Raw genomic sequence first — 24,702 nt, 5'->3', positions numbered from 1 at the left:
ATGAACCTGGGAACTAATTTTATTTATTTATTTTTTAATTAATTAAATTATTTATTTATTTTTGGCTGCGTTGGGTCTTCGTTGCGGTGCACGGGCTTCTCACTACAGTGGCTTCTCTTACTGCAGAGCAGGGGCTCTAGGCACGCGGGCTTCAGTAGTTGTGGCTCGTGGGCTCTAGAGCACAGGCTCAGAAGCTGTGGTGCACGGGCTTAGTTGCTCTGCAGCACGTGGGATCTTCCTGCAACAGGGATCGAACCTGTGTCCCCTGCATTGGCAGGCGGATTCTTAACCACCACACCACCAAGGAAGTCCCAGGAATTAATTTTAAATTTTAGCATAGTCTCCGTCAAAGACAAAAACTCTAATTCAAAAAGATACACGCACCCCAATGTTCATGGCAACACTATTTACAATAGCCAAGACGTGGAAGTGACCTAAGTGTCCATCAACAGATGAATGGTGTGTGTGTGTGTGTGTGTGTGTGTGTGTGTTTGTATGTGTGTGATGGAATATTACTCAGCCATAAAAAAGAATGAAATAATGCCATTTTTATCAACATGGAATGACCTAGAGATTATCATACTAAGTGAAGTAAGTTAGAGAAAGAAAAATATTGTATGATATCACTTATATGTGGAATCTGAAAAACAGTACAAATGAACTTATCTACAAAATAGAAACAGACTCATAGACATAGAAAACAAACTTATGATTACCAAAGGGGAAGGACAGGGAGGGATAAATTGAGAGTATGGGATTAACAGATGCACAGTATCATATATAAAACAGATAAACAATAAGGATTTACTGTATAGCACAGAAAACTATATTCAATATATTGTAATGAACTATAATGGAAAAGAATAACAAAAAAGAATATAGATATATACACATATATATGTATAACCATATCACTTTGTTGTATATCTAAAACTAATACAATATTGTAAATCACCTATAATTCAATTTAAAAAAAAAGAAAAAAATAAAAGAATAGTCTCCATCACTGGAAAAATAAAATATCATTAGGATTACCCATGGACAAAAGTGCTGAAACTAAATAAGAACAGGTAAATACTAGAATAAGGAATTTAGACTCTAGCTTATCATCTAGTTAGACATGCACCTCACAGCTGAAAAGGTTTAAATAGGTTTCTATGTTATTTTTCTCCTGACAATACCAGTTGATTACCCTATGTGAGATCCCTACCATCAATATCTAAGACTATACTCTTAAATATCTATTCAAAGTCTCCAAAATATGTAAATTTATTTACTACATGCTTTTATATGTAGTAAATAGCTTTAAAAGTAAATTTTAAATAGGATTATTCTTTACAGAAGTTTCTAATATTAAATAAATCATCACTGGAAACTAAAAAGGAATAAAAAAACTATATAATGCTCCTAAACTGAAACATGTAAGTTTTTCCCCAAAAAATGTTGTAAAAGAAAGTTAAAGAAGTACCCAGGAATAAAGTTAAAAGAAGTACCTGCTCAGTAAAAATTTCCTGTGTGAAGATAGTCTTCATCCTGCTCAAGGAGCTTGGCTTAATTACAATCTAAAACAACCAAAAGAATTTCAACAGCATGTGAAAATAAAATATATAAAGCACAATTTTCTCTGGTAAATTTATTATCTAAAATGACTGTGATATATAAAATTAATGTTCAAATACTCTATTTCAGAAGTAGCTTCTCAAACTCAACATTAAAGTGTGGTTTTCCTCAGAAACTGAACCAACATATAAAAGTACTTAGTAAATATACCATTATTGGCATTTCAAGTCAGTGGGAAGAAGTGGATTATTCAATAAATGGAGGTAGGATAGCTATCTTTCTGGATAATACCTATAAAGATTTGCACATGATACCATATCCAAAATCAACTCCAAATGTATTAAAAATTTAAATTTAAAACATGAGGCTGCAAAAACACTAGAAGAAAATATAAGTGACCGTTTCTATAAACCTTAGGAAAGAAAAACATTTCTTAGCAGAAAAACAAAGTAAGAACCACAAAAAAAATACTTAATATATTACACACATAGAAAATAATAATTTTCACATGGCAAAAAAGACTGGGAAAAATCAACTGCGACATATTATACTGTACTTCTCCACTTTTAAAGACAATAAGGATTATAAGATGCACCACAGATTTAATAGTAGCTTTTCAAGAAAAAAAGAGGTGAAACATTACCACATTTACATTACACATCAACTGTAAAATGAATCCCAGTTTCAATATTGGGTAAAATATGTCTTGAAATCAATAAAATATTGGGTTGGCCAAAAAGTTCCTTCGGGTTTTTCCGTAAGATGTTATAGAAAACCCAAAGGAACTTTTTGGCCAACCCAATATGCTATATAAGGCATAACAGCATATCATTTACATATAAAGAGCCCTTCTGAATCAGTAAAAGGAAAAATAAATCAATAAAAATCCCTATAGAAAAACTGGGACGTCAACAAGCCTTTCACAAAAGAAATAAACCAGCTAAAGCACATAGATTTTTTAAAACTACCCCAAAAAACCTCTATATAAACTGTAACTATAAAAAAATAATAATAATAACCATAGTTTCACTAGTAATCAAAGAAATGCAAAATAAGTAAGACGATTTTTCACCATATTTGCAAAGATTAAAAAGAATGGTAATGCCCAGTGATGGTGAGAGTTCAGGAAAATAGGCACTCTCATTCACTAATGAGAACAGTTAAACTGGTATAATCTCTCTGGAAGATAATATGGCAATACACGTTAAACAGCTTAACATCACTATACTTTTACTTAGTACTGCTTTCTAGAACTTCTTCCTAATAATCCAAAAAGTGTTTGAAGATATACATGTATGAGTGCCTGTGCATATATTTACATACATAAGGATATTCATCTAAGCATTATTCAGAAACTGGAAAATCTACATGGCAAATACGAAAAGATCCATTAAGAATATCATGATCGGTCCATATGATGAACTACAATGCAGCCATTAAAAATTATATTGTATTAGAATATTTATGGATATGAGGAAGTGCTTATCATATATTGGTAAGTTCATTAAAATTACAAAATATGTAGATCAATTTAAAGAAAGAACAGATACCAGACTATTAACAGTACCTGATATCTCTGAACATGGAATTATATCTTTCCCTTCTTTATTGTGTTTTCTAAGGTTTCTACATAGAACATCTATTATTCTTGTGAATAGTGTTTTCATAATGTATTTTTTCTAAGAGCTCTTGATAGTTTCAAACTATTAAACAACTAAAATTATTTCAAAATGAAAACAATCTATTTACTTAACATTACAAGAAAATGTCCAGCTTAGAAACACCGTCTTTAAAAAGAAGATAAAAGGAAATTACCTTCATCCCCAAAGTAGAACAGACCAAGTCAATGATAGCACTAAGTTGGTTGCTATGAAAGTACATAGCAACCAATAATAACATCTCCCCAAAAGAAGCAGAGACGCCTGAAGTACTGTTGAAACAGAAAAGAAAATATGAATTTCCAAAGAAAGGGATAAGAAATACTTACTCAGCTAACTGAAACAAAAAGTCGTCTTACCTCTCAAAATAAGCTTCTTCTTTTATCATCCAACTTAGCCACACTACCATTAGCTGTTCCTGTTCAGGCGTACTATATAAAACATATCAGAAGTCACTGGTTTAAGTCAGATATACTAGCATAAGAATAAAAAATCATTCTGGAATTATTTTTGGTAGAAATTATTTTTTCCTCAAAATAATGGCTTGTTGAATTGGCCATTAATTGTCATTGAGATATGAAGCAGTTCTACAGAAGAAGAATGAGAACCTTTACTTTTCTCTATGAATATGAATAGTCAAACCCTCTCAAAGTCTCAGTTACTGCATTTGAAGGTTGGAGAGAGTAAACGTCCTCACATTCCTTGGAAAAACAAAGGTCCTTTGGGACTAAAATGTTAGGATAACTGTACATACTAACAGCTGATACTTATTTCATATAGAAAAAAATCTAGTGTTAAAACTTAATCATCAAAAAGTCACAAACTGAGGGTCTTCCCTGGTGGCGCAGTGGTTAAGAATCTGCCTGCCAATGCAGGGGACACGGGTTCGAGCCCTGGTCTGGGAAGATCCCACATGCCGCAAGGCAACTAAGCCCGTGAGCCACAACTACTGAGCCTGCGCGTCTGGAGCCTGTGCTCCGCAACGGGAGAGGCCGCGACAGTGAGAGGCCCGCGCACCGCGATGAAGAGTGGCCCCCGCTCGCCGCAACTAGAGAAAGACCTCGCACAGAAACGAAGGCCCAACACAGCCAAAAATAAATATAAAATTAATTAATTAATTAAAGAAACGTTTAAAAAAAAAAAAGTCACAAACTGAGTACATGGACAGTAATAACTCAGACCATCTTTTACCTGGAAAATGAAATTTAGTTTATAGAAGCATTTTGAGCAGAACTCAAAATTACAGAGAAAAAAGTGATCACTACTCAAAAAGTAAAAAGAAATAGCCAGGGGCTCATCAGATATGAAAAATGGTTATAAAAACACACCAACAAGAATGACTTGTTTAAAGGGAATAATTTTGATTTGTAAAAATAATTTTCATTGATCTCCTTCTACTTCATTGCAGTGTAAACAGGTAAAACAAAATGCAACTACAAAGCCTGCTACCCAAAGCTAAGAAAATTAAAAAGGTCATTCTCAACCACACCTAAATCATTCCACTAATAAAAGACAGTGTTACGTAGTAGAAAGATTACAGCCTTTAGAGCCTGCCAGATCTGAGTGGGAATCCCATCTCTGCTAATCACTGTTAGTGTGACCCTGAACAAGAAATTTAAATAATCTTTTTGAACTTCAGCTCTCCTACCTATAATATAAAGATAAAAATACCCACCTTACAGAAGTAATGAGGATTAGAGACAATGCTTAGAAATTACTTCAGGTTTTATATATATATATATATAAAACTGAATCACTTTGCTATACACCAGAAACTAACACAACGTTGTAAATCAACTATACTTTAATAAAATAAATTTTTAAAAAAAGAAAGAAATTACTTCAGGTAAAGAGAAAAGAAAGTACTTCATTTCATGTACTTAATTTCATACCTTCCTGAAACACACAACTCAAACTACATTAAAGGGATTTTCTTAAAAGGCATAAATGCATAGGATGATGATGAGGGACAACAACACAAACTATTGGAAGCCAGAGCCAACACGGATGAGTGATAACTGACTTAGCAGACCCGAGAAAGCAGAATATTAAACTGACAGGTGGGAAAACCAATCTACCACTTATACCACAGAATCCCCAAAGGCCTCAGAAACTGACAGCTCCAGGCAGTTCTGGGAGTGAGAATGAAGACAGAGACTAAATATAGACAGTCTATATGAGCAGTAGACCTCCAAATCACCTCCATTCTACACAACTAGATGAATACCCATCCCCCAGTAGAGAGGAGACAAGAGATTTATTCTCTGGATATGGTAAAAGAGGGTGTCTCTGAACTGACGGACAATCAGGGATATCCAGAGCACCTTTCTGAAAGTAGAAGAATTATGTGAATGATTATACTGCAGTCTGAGACCTCCCAGCCCTTAACCCTCACTTTATTTATAACTTTGCTTATGGATCTCCTGTTAGGCCTCCACTCCCTAAGCAAGACAATAGTCTTCTCTAAGACTCTGAAAAGCCCAAGAGTTTCCCATCTACGCATTCAGAAGTTCTAACCTGCTTTTTAGTTTCCCACTCTTAAATATGAACAGACAATCAAGAATTACCAAACCTCTGAAAAAAAGCTTCTAACTTGAAAAATAGAGAACAAAAAGAGGCAGAAAAAAAGAAACTTAGAGAAAAGAAACAGAACAAATAAAACCCCTTCAATCATTATGATTAATATCAGAGAAACCATGCCACACTGAAGCAGTAGACACTATAAAAAAGAAACGATCAGAATAAAAAAGAGCTCTTAGAAATTAAAAACTAAATAGGATTAGAGGACAAGGTTGAGAACAAATCCTAAAAGGCAGTATAGGCAGTATCTTTTTTTTTTTTTTTTTTTTTAATTTATTTATTTATGGCTGTGTTGGGTCTTCGTTTCTGTGTGAGGGCTTTCTCTAGTTGCGGCAAGCGGGGGCCACTCTTCATCGCGGTGTGCGGGCCTCTCACTATCGCAGCCTCTCTTGTTGCGGAGCACAGGCTCCAGACGCGCAGGCTCAGCAGTTGTGGCTCACGGGCCCAGTTGCTCTGCGGCATGTGGGATCTTCCCGGACCAAGGCTCGAACCCGTGTCCCCTGCATTGGGAGGCGGGTTCTCAACCACTGCGCCACCAGGGAAGCCCGGCAGTATCTTTTTGAGGTGACTGAAATGTTCTAAAATTAGATTGTGGTAATGGTTGCATGATTTTGTAAATATACTAAAAACTATTAAATTGTACACTTTTTTTTTTTTATTCAGGAGGCAATGTAAGTTGTACACTTTAAAATGGGTAAATTTTATGGTATGTAAATTGTGTTTCAATAAAGCTGTTTTTTAAAATGCAGAACAAGACAAAGATAAGGAAAATAAGAAAGAATAAGAAAATAAGATGATAATTTCAGGAAGTCCAATATCCAAATAAGAGGAGGTTTCAAACAGAGAAAACCCATGTGGTGGACATTACCAAGAAATTAGTTCAAGAAAATTTCCTAGAACTGAACACTGTGAGTTCCCAGGTTAAAAGGGCTAACTAAATACCTAGGATGAGGGCATTCCCTGGAGGTCCAGTGGTTAGGACTCAGAGCTCTCACTGCCAGGGCCCCGGGTTCGACCCCTGGTCGGGGAACTAAGATTCCACAAGCCATGTGAAGTGGCCAAAAAAAAAACAAAAACACCTAAGATGAAAGACAAAACAGACCCATACAAAAGCACATCATCCAGAAATTTCAAAACCCTAGGGACAAAAGGCTAATCCTACATGACTCCATATTTAAAAAGAACAAGCCACAAAAAGGACCAGGAATCAGAATGTCATCAGATTTCTCAACAGTAACACTGGAAGTTAGAAGACAATAGAGCAAGACTTTCAAAATTCTCAAAGGGAATTATTTCCAACTTAGAATTCTATACCCCATCAAACTATCAATCAGGTGTCAAAGCAGAATAAAGACATATTCAGAAATACCCAGTCTTAAAATAATTTACCTCTCACATACCCATGCTAAAGAAGCAAAATGAGGGAGCAAATGAAAAAAGATGGAGGGACTTCCCTGGTAATCCGGTGGTTAAGACTCCACGCTCCCAATGCAGGGGGCCCAGTTCGATCCCTGGTCAGGGAACTAGATCCCACATGCTGCAAATAAAAGATCCCACATGCCGCAACTAAAAGATCTCACATGCCACAACTAAAGATCCCACGTGCTGCAACTAAAGATCCCGCACGCCACAAGGAAGATCCCGAGTGCCTCAACTAAGACCCAGCACAGCCAAATAAATAACTAAATAAATAAATAAAAGAAAAAAGTAAAAAGATGGAGACATAAGATGCAGGAAACAGAAGACCCAACAAAGGAGAGCTGAAGCAACTCCCCAAAATAATAGTGAAGAGCAATTCCCGGATGAGAGCTGTGTACCAGGTGCAGAGGTAACCAGTTCAAATGGGAGGTCAAAATGTTCCAGGAGAGATTTCCTCAAGAAAATGAAACTGGCAGAATATCTAATGAGTCTGAACATCGTGAGAGGAGGTTTAGATTGGCAGAGAGTTTGAGATTGCATTAACGTAAGCACATAAAATACAGAGCAAATGGAAAATAAAGAACAAAAACACAGGATAAGTATTAATGGAGAAACAAGTTTTGCAAAAGAAAAGTAATCATCTACTGCTTGGTTGAGCTCCCAGTAGTGTAACATAAACAACTATGTATTGGTCAAAGCAAAATAATAATAACTGTACTGGGAGAATGGGAAGATAGAAAGGATGTGTAGATATGTTGACAGAGAGAAAAGAGAGAACTAATTCTTCATTCTCATAGTGGGAAGTCAACAAATACTCCTAAAGCGAACAATCAGGATGTAGTGAATACAAACATGTTAATAAAGATGTGGTAGTAAAAACCAAAAGAATCAGCTAAAAGAACTGAAAGAAAGCTGCCTCTAGGGAAGGGGAAATAGGGAGAGGGGGGAATAAGGACTACTATTTGCCTCAAATCTTGAAGAACTATTTTGACTCCTTTAAACAATGTGTACATGAAACTTTGATAAAGATAAATAAAATAACTGGCATACAGGAGATGCTACTGATATCCTTTTATTAAATGATAATACCAATGTCCCTATCTTAGACCATTTTGTAGTAAGCTCCTAATTAATTTTATACATGTGTTTTAATAAATAAACAAAAGCAGACCTTGAGAAAATAGTACAATTATATAGTTGGGTACCTGACAAGTGTAGAAAAGGCCAGTAGCATACAAAAGGAAAGTGAAACAAAGCGAACCCCAGCTGGTGTGGCAGGAGGACGGCTTGTCATCAACTGCAATAATTGCTCAGCTTCTTCCTCAGTTGGTCTAAAAAAGGAATACATTATTAGGTTTTAGTTTTTTCAGTTGAGAGAAAGAAGAAGGGACTTCTCAACAGTTTAACCTTTCAGATACAAATCTTGAGCTTTATAATGTACCTCACTATTTATAAAATCTTTAATATCTTAAGATGTCAAAAGCAAAACTGTTGAATTCACAACCAGTGTTTTTCCTCAGACACAAATACAGGTAGTCCTCACTTTGCACAGTAGTGTGGGACCATAAAAATAACGATGCAAGCTGAAACTGCATCAAGATCTTAATAATCAATGGGGAAAATTACAACTGTTCCACGACTTTTAAAATTTTTGTCAGGACATTAAAAACTCTGTTGGTTACAATGCATAGGGAAATTTTTTTAAATAGTAAAACTAATATTTATATAGCATTCTATAATTGGATATATTAGAAACATTGGGAATTAAAGTGTTTTCTTTGTAAAAGATTTATCAAGAGTAGTTTGAACAGCCCTTGCCACCTTCTCATTGTATAACTTATAATATGGAGTGAGCATCTTCTCTAAGCCTTGATGAACTATCATACCCCCTTCGAAGTTTGGATCAGCTTCCAACATTTTATCCTTTGTACTTCCAGTCATGAAATATCTGAGAGTTCCTTTAATGTGAATATTTTTGCCAGCATCAGTCCTCTGGGTCTTCATCCTTTTTGTCACAATGACTTTCCTCTAGTTCGCCTTCACTAAGCTCACCTGGCTACGTATCTAGGGTCTCTCAAATGGCAGCACTGTCAGCATTCTCACAGTCAGCTATTTCTTCTATTTACGTTTGGCTCAAATGTCACTTCCAGTGTTAACTACTTTGTTTCTTTGCTACATTTTCATTTATATTGGCCAATTCCCTCTTTCAATTATCCATTTCTGTGAAATACCACATGGGTTTATTCACTGAGAGACAAGGAGATGACACTACTACTCACTTTGCTGTCTGTTCATGAACTGAGTAATAGTTGTGCATTGACTAGTTACTGAAAGATTTTAAAAGAAATGATGTGATTGGTCACTGCTCACGATGTGCCTCTTTTATTTACACAGTGATGTGTGGCTTAAAAAGCTCTCAGCAAAGTTTGTACTTTATACAATAATTTGGTTAATGTATCATGGTAACTGATACATTAGTTGTTGAGGGAGCAGTGTTATTTAACTGAAGTGTGGTAACTGAAACTCATGTTAACAGAGACGTGCAAAGTGAGGACTATATGTATAACAGTTGAGGACAGTATTCAAAAGGATGTAGTCCAGTGACTAAGAAATCTCATGCTTAATAATCACATCATATCAATTGTAAACAATCTATGATCTCAGTTGTAAAAGGAAACACAGAACACGTTTACTTCAACTAGCTGCATGGGCTAGGCAAAGGATAACTCACAGATCACTCATGACAGTCATGTCAAGCTGTGGTAGAGTCACAGGTTTCTTAAACTGCTCTCGCTCCTCCCACATTTACATAATTCTATTTACAATCAGACCAAAATAGATGGATACATCCCAGCTAGGAATGTTTGCCTTAGGTCTTCATTCTTGATATAGGCGAGCTCACTACCTAAGCCCAATAGAAAACCCAGATCCTCTGAATAAAAGGCCTGTGGCTCACTTTCTTGGGATTAGAAATAAGAAAGTAAAATGACAAAAAGGTAAAATATCAAATTATTGAATACTTGAGTCCAGCGATCCCCATCAAAGCACAGTACAGACGTAAGAGTGCACTGGCTTTCACAACATGCTCTTCTTTCAGCCCCGAATACACAGATACATTGGGCTCCATCTCCACATCAGCTTCTTCCACAATGCGGGTACTTCTTACTGTGGGAAGAATGCCCATCAACTCCAGAAGAAGCTGCCTTCTCATTTGCCAAAGGACAGAACTACTGGTCTCTCTTTTTCTCTGTAAGGGAAAAATATGGGCCACAAAAGGAAGAAAGCATGGAGCACTTACTAAGTCAGAAGGAAGTTCAAACAAAGCTCTCCACTTAAACACTTGAAACTGATCCATTTGAGGAGGCTGAGGCTATCATAACTGCAGAATCTCATTTTAATCCATCGAGCAAATTCAGTGGATTTGACAAATACTCTACTCACCCTAATTTGGACTGGTTGTACAGAAAATACTAAATTAATAACAATTTGAGATGTAAAATATCATGTAAATGATGCTTTCAAATACATAATGACTAGTGGAGTCATATGTACAAAGTGCTCAGATTGTGAAGACACAAGGGCTTGGGTGGAAACAACAGCTCTGCTATTAATTGATTATGTACTTTTAGGCATATAAGTTAACCTCTCTGAACCCCTTGTCTTAAATGACAAGGAGATGAATATCTTATTAATAATATTTAACTCCCAGGAGTGCTGTAATTAGGAGTTTACAAGTCTACCACGCCCCAGTTCTTCAGGCAGGGATAACGTCCAGTCATCTCTTATTCAGCAGGGCCTGACATATTGTGCCTGACATATTGTGCCTGACATACAGCAAGCATTCAATATTTGTTAAACAGATGAATGAACGAACAAAGATAATAAATATGAACGCAGTTCTAAACTGTAAAGGACTAGGCAAAAGTTAGTTATTATTTTTAGAGTGTTTCAAAGTAAAATATGGTAAGCCTGTTTTATTAATGATATAAGGTTCAAATAAGAAAAGTTTATTGCACACAAAGAACAATTACAAACAAGAGGATCATACCAAGTGCTTAGCACAGTGCCTGACATATAGAAGGAATACTAGAAATATTCACCTCCTTTTCGAAAGCAAAGTTTAAAATTAGTTTTCAAATGGGCTAGAAGTAAAGTAAAACTTGGATACAGAAAAGTATGGTGAATTCATGGCATAAAAAAAATAGACTGAAGAAGGATCTAAGCAGTACACATGTTACTGTCAAGCTCACTGACCTCAACAGGTTAAAAACCATTATGCATTAGCTTCTTTGTAGGGACAGGACTCTATTCACAGAGTTACCATGAGATGCTTTTTGAAAAAGTACAATATTTTGCAAGTTAAAAACTGTTGCAAAATATAACATATATTCATCAATAGATGGATGGATAAATGTAGTAGATACATACAATAAAATATTAGCCTTAGAAAGGAAGGAAATTCTGACACATGCCACAACATGCATGGACCTTAAAAACATAATGCTAGGGACTTCCCTGGAGGCGCAGTGGTTAAGAATCCGCCTGCCAAAGCAGGGGACACGGGTTCGAGCTCTGGTCCAGGAAGATCCCACATGCCGTGGAGCAACTAAGCCCACGCGCCACAACTACTGAAGCCCGCGCGCCTAGAGCCCACGCTCTGCGACAGGAGAAGCCATCGCAATGAGAAGCCCGCACACCACAATGAAGAGTAGCCCCCGCTCACCACAACTAAAGGAAGCCCACACACAGCAACAAAGACCCAACACAGCCAAAAATAAAATAAAATAAACATTATGCTAAGGAAAATAAGCCAAACTCAAAAAGAGAAATACCACTTATACAAGGTACCTAGAATGGGCAAATTCATAGAAACAGAAAGTAGAAAAGAGATTACCAGGCGCTGGGAGGAAGGGGGAATGGGAAATTACTGGTTAATGGGTACAGAGTTTCTGTTTGGGATGATAAAAAGTTCTGAAAATGAATAGTGATGATGGTTGCACAACATTGTAAATGTACTTAATGTCACTGAACTGTACACTTAAAATGATTCAAATGGTAAATTTTACATTATGTATATTTTACCACAATAATATAATAATAATAATAATATACACATACACATATTAAAAGTACAGTCTACAATAACAACTTGTATTGATGACCTAATGTAGCACCCTAATGTAGCAGTTCTCACGTAGCTGACCCAGAAACCTGGAGATTACCAAAATACTCTTTTGGGGGTCCAGAAGGTCAAAAATATTTCCTTAACATTATAGACCTTTTTTACTCATTTTCCCACAAGTATACAGTGCAGTTTTTCCAAAGGCCAGACACAAAAAGACTTGCAAAAATGCACAATGATACCACTCTTTTCAGTAAATTTTTGTTTTGGAAAATATGGTTATTTTTCATTAAAAAAATATGTTATAGTCACATTTAATGAGATTATTATTGTTATTTTTAAATGAATTATAAATAAATATTCCCAAAACTGCAGTTTTCATTTCTAGTATGGTAAATATCAATAGATAAAAGCCTATACAGGGACTTCCCTGGTGGCGCAGTGGTTAAGAATCCTCCTGCCAATGCAGGTGACACGGGTTCGAGTCCTGGTCCGAGAAGATCCCACATGTTGTGGAACAACTAAGCCTGTGTGCCACAACTACTGAGCCTGCGATCTAGAGCCCACAAGCCACAACTACTGAGCCCACGTGCCACAACTACTGAAGCCCATGCACCTAGAGCCCGTGCTCTGCAGCAAGAGAAGCCAAATCAATGAGAAGCCCACACACCGCAGCGAAGAGTAGTCCCCGCTCGCCGCAACTAGAGAAAGCCCGCGTGCAGCAACAAAGACCCAACACAGCCAAAAATAAATAAATTAAAAAAAAAAAAAAAAAGCCTATACAAAAGCTCTTTGGAGTCCTCAATGATTTATTTTAAATGTTAGGAGGCCCTGAGACTAAGAAGTTTGAGAACCACGGGCTTAATGACATCATTCTAAAAGTGTTTCTTCCTCTCTTACTAACTACTAAAATAGCCTGATCCTTGGTCTATACACATATTTCTCCCTCACCTGCTGTCCATTTCGGATAAAAGTTCCAAACCAAGTCCGGACTTTCGCATTTGTTCCAAGAAGCAAGCCACTAACAAAACAAACCAAGTCACTCACTCCGTCTTCACTAGCTTCATTTTTAGTATGATCCAAGGTCAAAGCCACTCCAAGACCTGGCAAGTGGCATTCTTCCACCTAACAGAGCAAAGAAAACAAACTGAATTCAATATCATAAGGAAAAGGGCCAGGATGAGAGAATCTAAAGCATCTAAAGTTTAGGGGAGGACATAACACAAAACATAAAAACCCAGAGAGGAAGGTAATACATCCAGTCTGTAACTATAATTCCAAATCTCTATAATATTCTAAAACCACCTTGAGAAGAGTTCCTGGTCCTAATATAAAGGCTTTTGTCTCAGAAAAATAATAAGATCTCTTACCACCATGCCTCGGACCTTCAGGGCCTGAGAAGGATTCATTTTACATAAGAAGCGTAAGGCATCCGTCCTCCGCCTTCCTCCAAGACTCTCTTCATCTTGTCGTTCTCCATTTTTGATCAGGCCCCTACAAACTGAACATTTAATAGGCTCTATTACTTTAAGCTTTGTAAGTAGGATATCAGAAACAATTTTTTCAGCCTTGAGAATCACTCATTTATGCAGATTAGACACTACAGGAGAAAAGGATCAGGAAACTTGAAAACATAGCAATAGAAACTGATCAAAATAAAGCCAAGAGTGAAAAGAAACTCAATAAAATGAACTGTGACCTGTGGAACATCAAATAGTCAAACATACTTGTAATGTCTCAGAAAAAGAGAATGAAAGACAAATATATATATTTGAAGAAATTTTTCCAAACTTGATGAAAACTATAAACCCAGAAGTTCAATAAACCCCAAGCAGCACAAACACTAAGAAAATCATACCAAGACACATCATAATCAAATCCCTGAAAACCAGTGATAAAGAGACAATCTTAAAAGTAGCCAGAAGGGATTAAAAAAAATAAACAAATAAAAGTAGCCAGAGGAAAAAAAGGAACATGTACAGAGGAATAAAGATAAAAATTACCATAGACAACAGAATGACATCTTTAAAGAGCTGAAAGGTCAACCTAAACCTATCGTGTAATATTCAGTAAATCTCTTAGAAACAAAAGGGAAATATTATCAATACCTCCATTTTTCAAATGAGAAGTTAACTACCTTGATGGAGATCACACAAAGAGTGAGTGACAAGGTTAGAAATTATGCCCCCCAGATCCAGCACCTTTTTCTGCTTGACTCTCAATTCACGAATTATCTTGCTCAATAAATGTAATTTTTATATCACTCAGACCCAAACAAGAATCTTCAGTCCCTAGCAGTCTGAAATAGTGGTGAAAATTTCAGTTGATCTTTCTCAATTTCTACCCTATACTTTTCTGCAAGCTGACAGCATTAAGGCTAAAAACCAAAGGTCTGATTGCTGGTACTTCTGATTACATATATCTCGTATTGCTCTTTGGCTATTTCACAGATATATGTTCTCTTCCCTTTGTTCACTGAACACAGGGATTATATATTCTATTTCTTTAGTATTTTTTACTTCCCTATTATAGCACGGGTGACGAATGGCCAAAAAAAAAAAAAAAATTTTGCTGCATACTCATTGTACTTAAATCTGTAACCTCAAAACAATTTTGAATTCTCTAAACTCAGCATTTCTACAATGAATATGCACTAATAAATTTTCAAAAAATAAAATCTCAAATAAAACCCTATAAGTGTTTCTTCTTAGCTCAAAAAATAGGTCCTAGGGACTTCCCTGGTGGCGCAGTGGTTAAGAATCCGCCTGCCAATGCAGGGGACACGGGTTCGAGCCCCGGTCCGGTAAGATCCCACATGCTGAGGAGCGACTAAGCCCGTGTGCCACAACTACTGAGCCTGTGCTCTAGAGCCCACGGGCCACAGCTACTGAGCCTGCGAGCCACAACTACTGAAGGCCGCAAGCCTAGAGCCCGTGCTCCACAACAAAAGAAGCCACCGCAATGAGAAGTCCACGCACCACAACGAAGAGTAGCCCCCACCTGCAGCAGCTAGAGAAAGCCTGCACACAGCAAAGAAGACCCAACGCAGCCAAAAATAAATAAATAAATAAATAAATTTATTTTAAAAAAAAACATAGGTCCTGTACATGCCCAAGCAAATCTCTTCAATATCCCATTTTAAAATTACATTTACCTTCATTAAAACTATCAGGAACATTGGCCACCAACAGACACAAGAACCAGGCACCATTTCTAACATGGAGCAAGGCTTCAGCTACATCAACTATAGGAAGCAGGGATGGGAGCTCTATAAGAAAACAAAATCAGGGTTACTACTAAGGAGTGATATTTCATTATATTATACATTAAACATCTTTTGACATTTCACCAATGTCATTTAAAAGTAATTTAAATTAAAGTACTTTCTTTTCATAGTCTAGAGCTGAATTGTCCAGTAGGATAGCCACGAGCCACATGTGACTATTTAAATTAAAATTAAATTAAATTAAATTAAAAATAGTTTCATTCCTCAGTCACACTAGCCACATTTCAAGTACTCCATAACCACACGTGGCTGGTGGCTACTGTACTAGACAGCACGACACGGAACGCTGTCATCGCTGTGGCGGACAGTGTCGGTCAAAAGAGTTACTTCCATGACAATTTTCTCTGCGTTTTTATGTCCTCTATCTTTTAATTCTGATCATGCATACCTATTATAAAGAGTCCAGAAAATACAAAACGTGCAAAGAATAAAAATAAAATCAGCTCTAATCCCATCACTGAAAGTTAATAATTTGAAAGATTTTATTTTAATACCCCTATGGGTATTACTTTTAACAAAACTGGGATTATATTCTACTTACCATTTTGCCACTTGCTTTTTTCATTTAACATACTGTGAACATTTTCCAAAATGATTAAATTTCTTCAAATACACCATTTTAATGGCTGTACAGTATGCTATACTATGGAAATAATATAATCTACTTAATCATTGTCCTACTATTAGTCATTTTTGACCTAAACTTTTAAGGTACATTCTTAATTAGGTGAACCTTAAAATAGCACAACACTCCAGGTTAAGAAGTTACACAGTATCATTTAACAAGAAACTGTATCTGAAATTTATCTTAGCACTCATTATAGTACCTGCTTGTAAAATACAAAGTACATCTGCAGCTTCCTCCAAATAGACTGGACTCTCAAATAGCTCAGATGACTTGAAAAAAAATTCTCCACTGGACTCAGATACCTTTAAAAAAAAAGAAAGAAAAAAGAAATGATGAACTCTCTTAATTTCAGGTAATGAATTAGATCCCTTACTATTTTTGTAATTATTTTTTGAGCTTACAGACCATGTCTCTTAATAAGTCATTAATATACTACAGTAGAATATGCAGTACTGGATGAATTTGTACCAATTTAACCACAATTAATCAAGTCACATTATTATTCCAGACATGCAATATGAATCTTGATAATTTATATCTATACAAATATTTGGAGACATCTGGAATTAAAGATAAGACAAGCCAAAGAAATGAACTAAGAATGCTACCTACATAAGTTGTAGTTCAAAAAAAAGCTAAAAAACTGTAAACTTAAAGCAGTATAACAGCTATAAATTCATGTTCTAACTGAAGTATGGGAAAAACAAAGAATAAAAATTTAGGTCAACAAAAGTACCAATTAACTTTTCTGAAAATTAGCTATAAATTCATGTTCTAAATGAAGTGTGGGAAAAACAAAGAATAAAAATTTAGGTCATCAAAAGTACCAACCAGCTTTTCTGAAAATTTCCTACAGAAGTTTCATTGCTACATTTCCCATATACTGAAGGGTGCTGAACTGAAAAACTGGAAACCTCTCAGAGGAGGCAGGTCACTTATTTCATTAGAGGCATCAAATACAGTATTAAGAAAAAGATGTAGGAAAATATTAGTTAAAATTAAAGACTGTCAAGAATTCCCCAGCGGTTCAGTGGTAAGGACTCTGTGCTTTCACTGCTGATGGCCCAGGTTCGATCCCTGGTCAGAACTAAGAGCCTGCAAGCCACATGGTGTGGCCAAAAAAACAAGGAAAATCAAAAATAAAAGAAAAAGAAAAAGAAAAAATTAAAGATTATCAGTATAGTAGAAAAGAGCTGAAGTAAATAACTTTGTAATAGAAAAAAAAATTAAGATTTGTAACACATCTTAAAAACTATCTAGAACTAACTAAATCTGCCCCCCCATCAGTATTTTCTTTGGAAACAGAATTTAAGTTTTTTTGGTCCACAATTGATAAAACTAAACTTTATTTATCATAAATTAACTAACCTTGAGATTCTCAAAGTAAAAAACATTTGCTTCTCAAACTCTGGGCCCAATCTTATATAAGACATCTTAATATGAAGATCCAATTTAGTTCTCTGTATGGTAACTCCTAACATTCACAAATTTAAAATTCAGAGTTTCAATTAACCATTATCACCCAAAAGTCCATGACCTAAAGTAACCTATGTACACCCGAAACTAATATAACATTGCAAATCTTCAATAAAAATAAATAAATAGGGACTTCCCTGGTGGCGCAGTGGTTAAGAATCTGCCTGCCAATGCAGGGGGACACGGGTTCGAGCCCTGCTCCGGGAAGATCCCACATGCCGCAGAGCAACTAAGCCCGTGTGCCACAACTACTGAGCCTGTGCTCTAGAGCCCCGAGCCACAACTACTGAGCCCACGTGCCTAGAGCCCGTGCTCTGCAGCAAGAGAAACCACCGCAATGAGAAGCCCACACACCGCAGCGAAGAGTAGCCCCCGCTCGCCGCAACTAGAGAAAGCCCGTGCAGCAACGAAGACCCAATGCAACCAAAAATAAATAAATAAAAATAAAATAAAAAATTTTTTTAAATTAAAAAATAAAAGGAAGAAAGAAAGAAAGTAACCTATCGTTTTGCTGAGATGAGAGGTTGAATAGCCTTTTTTAGTATACAGGAACAATTCAGTCATCTAGTGAGTGAAGCTAGCCAAATATCCCACGTTCAATTCAGCTTTGATACTCCCCAGTCACCGTTACGTATGAGGTACATAATTCAATCAGTATCTAAAGGAATCTCACACATTTTTTAGGAATCACGTACATATTTCACAACATTTTATGGGAGAAATTATATCCTATAGAGGTATTTTCAAATTTTGTCATTTATACAAGTCTTGAGCTATATACCTTTCTAAATATCAAGAAGCCGTTGAATGGACTCCATACAGAAAAAAACCTTATGATAGAGAATGCAGAATAGGCATAAATTAGAGAAAATAGTAATTAGAAACAGCCTTTAAAAGCAGGCATTTAATATCCTTTCAAGCCTTTGAAAGGAAGACACTTACATAACAAATAGAAATATGTGTACGAGAGGATGCAACCTGCCTGCCTTCTTGCCTGTTTCTACCTTCTATGTGTAGACATCAAGTCATGCATATTTTGAGCTGTGATTAAAATAGACGCACCTTGTTCATAATTGCCAAAAGTTCACTAAGCACAAGACGCAATCGACGAGGTGAATCACTGTGTTCAAACTCTAAAGTCAGTCCATGCTGCAGCTGTGATACCAGGATGCTCTCTCCACTGCCTCCTCCAAGTTTATGCCTAATAAAGTACAAACGCGTAAAACAATTGAGAACACTGGCACAGAAATAAAAGCATAAAAACGATCTTTTATAGAAATAATCTACAAAAGAATGTATGAATTCTTTTCATATATTTCATGAATGTGTTACTTCTGAAATATTTAGTTTGTCTATTTCAGAGATTCACAACCTGTGTAAAGACTCCATTACAACTGACAGTTAACACTCACTTCCATTAACAACAGTGGCTCACTACTGGATCCACAATGGGGGAGGAAGGACAAAACAAACGTCCAGAATTTGGGGGACTCAGTACAAGCTTAACAAGCCTCCTACAGGACTTCCCTGGAGGTCCAGTGGTTAAGACTCCACACTTCCACTGCAGGGGGTGGGGGTTCCAGCCCTGGTTGGGGAACTAGGAACCTTGGTTGGGGAACTAAGATCCCTGGTCAGGGAACTAAGATCCTGCATGCTCTGTGGCAGAGCCAAAAAAAATAAATAAAAGCCTCTCAGGAGATTCCAATAAATCCTTCTACTCTAGGAGAACTTACCCTATCCCCTTCCCACTGAGAGTAATTGGCCTAATCAGTTTAGCCTGAGTACAACAGTGTGTATAGCCAAAGTTCTCAGCACAACATTTTACAATATGGAATTCAAAAGACCCTAGAATTTTAATTATAAATAAAGAATAACTTTAAAAAATGCTCTCCAAAGTTCAGATTCCCAATCTTCTCTTATTTGGAAGAGTGCACTGCAATAAGAAGCCCTAAAATCTCCAAAAAAAATTTGATTCCCTCTTTTTAAGCAAATCCAAGTAAATACCAATCAATCCACATATTATACAGTATTACATTACCTAAGCTGCTGTTCTTTGCTGGCATCCTGTTCTAAAGCATGAAAGTCCACAGACAACAAAGCAACAATGGAATTGACAGCTTCCACTCCAGAGAGAAGACGAAGGATGAGTTTTTTATCCTGAGCCCAGCTTTGGCTCTGGTCAGCAGGAGCACAAAGTGCCATCCGCACCAAGCAGGGCAGGAGAAGTCTTAATTCTGGATCACTTAAAGATGCCAAACGAACAACATCCACCTTCTGCATTGCCTCAAAAGCAAAAGGACTGACAAACTGAAGGCTTGTACACTCGGTCATTATCACTGTTGATCCTAGCGGTTAAAAAAAAAAGTAGGGGTATAACTCCACATGTATGAGTGCCTCTTTTTAAAACCTCTGAAAAATGTGGTTTCTCTTTAACAGGCCCCGATGTTGGCAATATTCCTGGCACAATTAAAGGCTCCCTATGTTTCTACTGCCACCTGGAAAATGAGAAAGAAAACAGAGTATATTAATGTCTCTTTCAGACTTAGGGACCTTCTGTTCTAAGACTCCCACTTTGCAAAGAAGGAATATGAAACCCAGAGAGATTAAGTAACAGGCCCAGAGGAGTATTACTAGTCAGTGGCAAAATCCAAGGCTGAACCCTCAACTACTAAATCCCAGTCCAATACTTTCTCCACTGTACCAGTCCTATGAGTGTCACAATGCAAGTAAAAGAACAGCATAGTTAAGGACGCTCCTCTTTTGTACCTCTTTATTTTCACACGCCTACCCAACATATGTGAAGAACCATTAGGCTTCTCTTTCCCACCCTCCACGAGTCGGTGGAAGCACTGGTAAATCGCCTCACTAGTCAGAAGCTACAACAGATTCAACGCCCTGGAGACGTTAACACTATTCTATATCCCCTGTGTTACTAGTAACAAACAAACAAAAAAAACAGCTGTGGAGGTGCAATTAGCTGTGGGAGAAAGCTGAGTCCCACTTGGGCACTTCTCTGTCTTCAAGAGCATCAGAAACAGAAAAAGCAAGTAGCAGGTCGCCAAAGCCATCCCCTTTGAGACCCACAGACTAGCAGAAACGTGGGTAACAGAGGGCCGGGTAGAAACGTTTTGCTTTTAAGCAAAAGGAGCTGGCCTTTTAAGAGGGGCGGGCTGATAGAGCCGAGGCGCCAAGACCTGTGTGCTCATAGGTCTGGCCCCGGGCGTAACGAGAACCAACCAATCCCTCCGGCTGAGAAAAGTCGGGCAGGTTGCGGACATGGACCCCGAAACGCTCTGAGGCCTGAGAAGTGAAAGCTTCATACCTTAAGATCTACCCTCCAACCTCCCGGGACCCCACGGGGATTCGGCGCCCTAGAGGCGGGACTAGAGGCGGGACGCGGTAGAAATCTAGAGCGCGGTCCGAAGTTGGGCCTAGGCGATAATCCGGATTCCCCAGCCCTGGCTGTGCCCTGAGTCGACCTGGGCAGCAATAACCCAGTCGCCGGGACCAATCGGGCCAGCGGTGCGATGGGGGCTGGATGAGGACACCGCACAAAGGCACAGCCCGGACTGAAGGGAGGAGAAAGCGGAGGAGACTGTTTCAACCTGCACACAGCACCTTCATTCATCCCCAGCGTCTGGCTCCCGCCGGCCACCGTACTGGACTGAAAAGAAGGGTGGCCGCGAAAGGAAACCTGTAGACGTCGGCGATGATGCAACGGCGCGCATGGGCGGCTCCTCCCCTTCCGCCGCCTCTGTGTGCTCTACCCAACTTCCCCCTGGGAGTTGTAGGATCGTGCAGTTTGCAGTCTCTTTTCCGGAGCATACCAGCTGAATCCTTTTAGATAAATCATTAAGTCCCTCCGAACTGCAGTTTCATCATCACAGGACTCCCGTGGCATTCAAATGACAACGTATGTAAAAGAAATGTTAAAGTTGGGACTTCCCTGGTGGCGCAGTGGTTAAGAATCCGCCTGCCAATGCAGGGGACACGGGTTCGAGCCCTGGTCCGGGAAGATCCCACATGCCGCGGAGCAACTAAGCCCCATGCGCCACAACTACTGAGCCTGCGCTCTAGAGCCCAAGAGCCACAACTACTAAAGCCCCCGCGCCTAGAGCCCGTGCTCCGCAGCAAGAGAAGCCACCGCAATGAGAAGCCGGCGCACCGCAACGAAGAATAGCCCCCGCACGCTGCAACTAGAGAAAGCCCGCGAGAAGCAACGAAGACCCAAGGCAGCCAAAAATAAATAATTTAAAAAAAAATGTTAAAGTTGCCCCCACTATTCTTTGACCAGAACACTAATAGAACCAGACTGTACACATTTCTTTCCATCTCTGCCTATAGAACTGTGGTGCCCTTTCAGCACCCGTTTTATAATCCTAGGATTTGTTGGTGAATTTAAAACGTAATCTAATCCCAAGCCTTCTTCTGCTCTCGACCTCAACACACAGTCATAAATTAAACATCTTCATTTCGGGTTCTCAGGAATCATAGATCCTTAGAGGACGATGGATGGAGTTTAAGGAATTCTCTAGAATCCGTGCAAAATTGTGGGTGTTTGACAGTTCTTCTGGAAAGAGGGTCCAAAACTTGCAACAACTTCTCAAAGGAGTTTTGATCACCCAGTAGATTGAGAACCTCTAGTCTCTATATATTTTTATATTATTTCTGGTTCCTGATTCAACCGATGTGTATTTAACACGTTCTATTCAGCAGATATTATGCGAGGAGCTGAAACAAAAATATTTTACAGAGATACAGTACTTCATACTTAATAGTTTCTAAAGCTTTGACAAAGGGATAATCTCTTTAAAAATAAGGTCTGCTTTCAACACGAAAAATCAGCAAAGGAAGAAAAGAACAAATGTGTGTTGCAGTGTTTCTCAAACATTTTTCCACCTGGCCCACAGTAATACATTTCACATTGTGACCCAGAGCACAGATACACATGTATATCCACATTTACATGGAAACAAACGTTTTATGAAATAATACACACATTACATGTTATGTATTCTATTTCACTTCTTCAAATTGCTGATCACTGCACACTAAAATTGATTTCACAATCAATTTCACAATGGGTTACAAACTGTACAACATTGTCACTTTTTAAACTGATAATCTATTAAGGACCTACTTACTGAACACTTGCTAGGCACTAGTGCTTTGTATCTGTTATCTGATTTAATTCTCTGAGGTAGGTAATATTATTTCCATTTTACAGTTCTGGGAATCGAGAGTGAGAGGTTAAGCAATTTCATTCTCCCTGGATGATCATTTCACAAGAGTGAAGGGAATTCAAACACTGGTTTGGAGGATGAATGAGAGGAGGAGGTGGATATGAACTAAATGATTTTTAAGATCTCTTCCAATTCTGTTTATGATCCTGTAATCACTAATGGAGATACAACATGTACATCCATCTTGATCTGTAGAGAATAGCAAATCACATCCTACCTGAATGAGATATCTAGAGTGTAATGGTGATGAGTATTGATACTTATCTTCCTCCAAGTACCTTTCTCTTCCAATTTTTATCTCAGTGAATATTTCTAACACCCAGAGTTGCTCAAGCTAGAAACCTGGAAATCATCCTAGACTCCAACCTCTCCCCCCCATATCCACTTAGTCAACAAAAGTCTTTCAAATCTACATTGTAATGTTTGCCAGTGAAATCATTTTGGTAATCATTCTATAGAACTCAGAAATCCTAGTGAAAAAAGATTTATTCATGAGCTTTTGAGTTTTAGATCGGCTTCTTCTGAGGCCTACTCCCTAACTATACTAAAACCAATTTTTAGACTTGGCAGATCAGATGTTTACTTAGGCAGATTCGGTAACTTCTAGAATGGTAAATAATGCTAGAAATTAACCTTTGATTATCAAAGGAGTATCTTACCAAAGGATTATCAAAAGAGTATCTTATATAATTATGGCATACCTTTTTGTTATTAAATGTTTGAGGAAATAATCCCTTTTTAAGACCAATGTGGTACTGAGGCTCATTACCATTTCTCCTCATGAAAAGATATGTTTCATCAATTCTATGATGACTTTTATTCACATTTTAACATCTCTGAAACTGGGACATCTTACAATTAATAGTTGTTAAGTTGTACTTGACAGCATTTTTTTTTCTTAGTGGTACATAAAATGTTTTGCAATTACTGGTGTCTTAGATTTGATGAAACATGTTGTATAGTTCCTATACTTTAAGTCCTGGATGAAGTGAACATTCACCTCTGACTAGCTTACTTTGATTTATTCTTTCCTACTTTAACTATTTGTCAATCAGACTAGGGGAAGAAAAAAAAAAGAGAAACAAAAAAAGAAAAAAACAGTATCTACTGTGTTTCAGGTATACTAGGTGCTTTTATGTAAATTATTGCCCAGTAAATGAGCTTCAACAAATTAGAAGACTTAGGTATTTAAAGGAGCACCAATGTTCTTTGGAAATAGAATCACGGAATTTCAAAAGTAAAGGGATCTCAGGAGATATCTAGCTCCAGTTTTCTCAACATGGAACTCTTTATAATTATCCTCAACAGTGTGTCTATTTTACAAGATTTCTTCAATTGTTTCTGCCTGTCAAGACCTTTTGGGCTCTTCTTTTATACTGGCTATCTGCTTTGGCTAAACATATCATATCTACATTAGTTTTATAGGTAAATTGTTGAGTACAATTGGGTCCAGCCAAGGTTCTGTAGCATAACATTAGAGACATCCCTCCAAGTTGACATAGCTCCACCAATCAAGCCTTTTTGGGTATAATTGTTCAACCAATTATGAATCATCCCAACTACTAAAACACTTCCCTGCTTAGGGATAAAGTTCACTTTCTTTAAGGTGGCACTCAAAAGACAGTTTTTTTGTGGTCTGACTCCTCTCTAGCCTAGACTTCTGCCATGTCCCAACATGGTGCCTCCATTTTAGTCAGTTTGAACTGCTTGTTTCCCAAATCCTTCATGTT

The 24,702-nt window shown here is 37.5% G+C and overlaps 1 protein-coding gene across 8 annotated transcripts in view; it reads right to left on the bottom strand.

The window, feature by feature from the left end:
- The window catches only part of INTS2 (integrator complex subunit 2), a 53,476-nt gene extending 31,733 nt beyond the window's left edge, over nt 1–21,743 (bottom strand). The window contains exons 1-12 of one of the 8 annotated variants that reach the window (XM_036836874.1): nt 21,335–21,743; nt 19,768–20,074; nt 18,792–18,930; nt 16,453–16,555; nt 15,494–15,607; nt 13,710–13,840; nt 13,291–13,464; nt 10,238–10,464; nt 8,423–8,548; nt 3,578–3,649; nt 3,376–3,490; nt 1,494–1,562 (exon numbers count right to left, since the gene is read on the bottom strand). In XM_036836874.1, the coding sequence (XP_036692769.1) occupies nt 1,494–1,562; nt 3,376–3,490; nt 3,578–3,649; nt 8,423–8,548; nt 10,238–10,464; nt 13,291–13,464; nt 13,710–13,840; nt 15,494–15,607; nt 16,453–16,555; nt 18,792–18,930; nt 19,768–20,074; nt 21,335–21,353 (1,596 nt within the window). In that variant the 5' untranslated portion in view covers nt 21,354–21,743. Of the gene's footprint in view, nt 1–1,493; nt 1,563–3,375; nt 3,491–3,577; nt 3,650–8,422; nt 8,549–10,237; nt 10,465–13,290; nt 13,465–13,709; nt 13,841–15,493; nt 15,608–16,452; nt 16,556–18,791; nt 18,931–19,767; nt 20,225–20,495; nt 20,516–21,334 lie in introns of those variants that run through there. The other 7 variants (XM_036836870.1, XM_036836867.1, XM_036836873.1 and 4 more) reach the window with 7 other exon arrangements.
- Between the last annotated feature and the right edge of the window lie 2,959 nt (nt 21,744–24,702).

Source organism: Balaenoptera musculus, chromosome 20 (assembly GCF_009873245.2).
Source record: "Balaenoptera musculus isolate JJ_BM4_2016_0621 chromosome 20, mBalMus1.pri.v3, whole genome shotgun sequence".
Lineage (NCBI taxonomy): Eukaryota > Metazoa > Chordata > Mammalia > Artiodactyla > Balaenopteridae > Balaenoptera > Balaenoptera musculus.
This window is presented reverse-complemented; position numbering and strand designations above follow the sequence as displayed.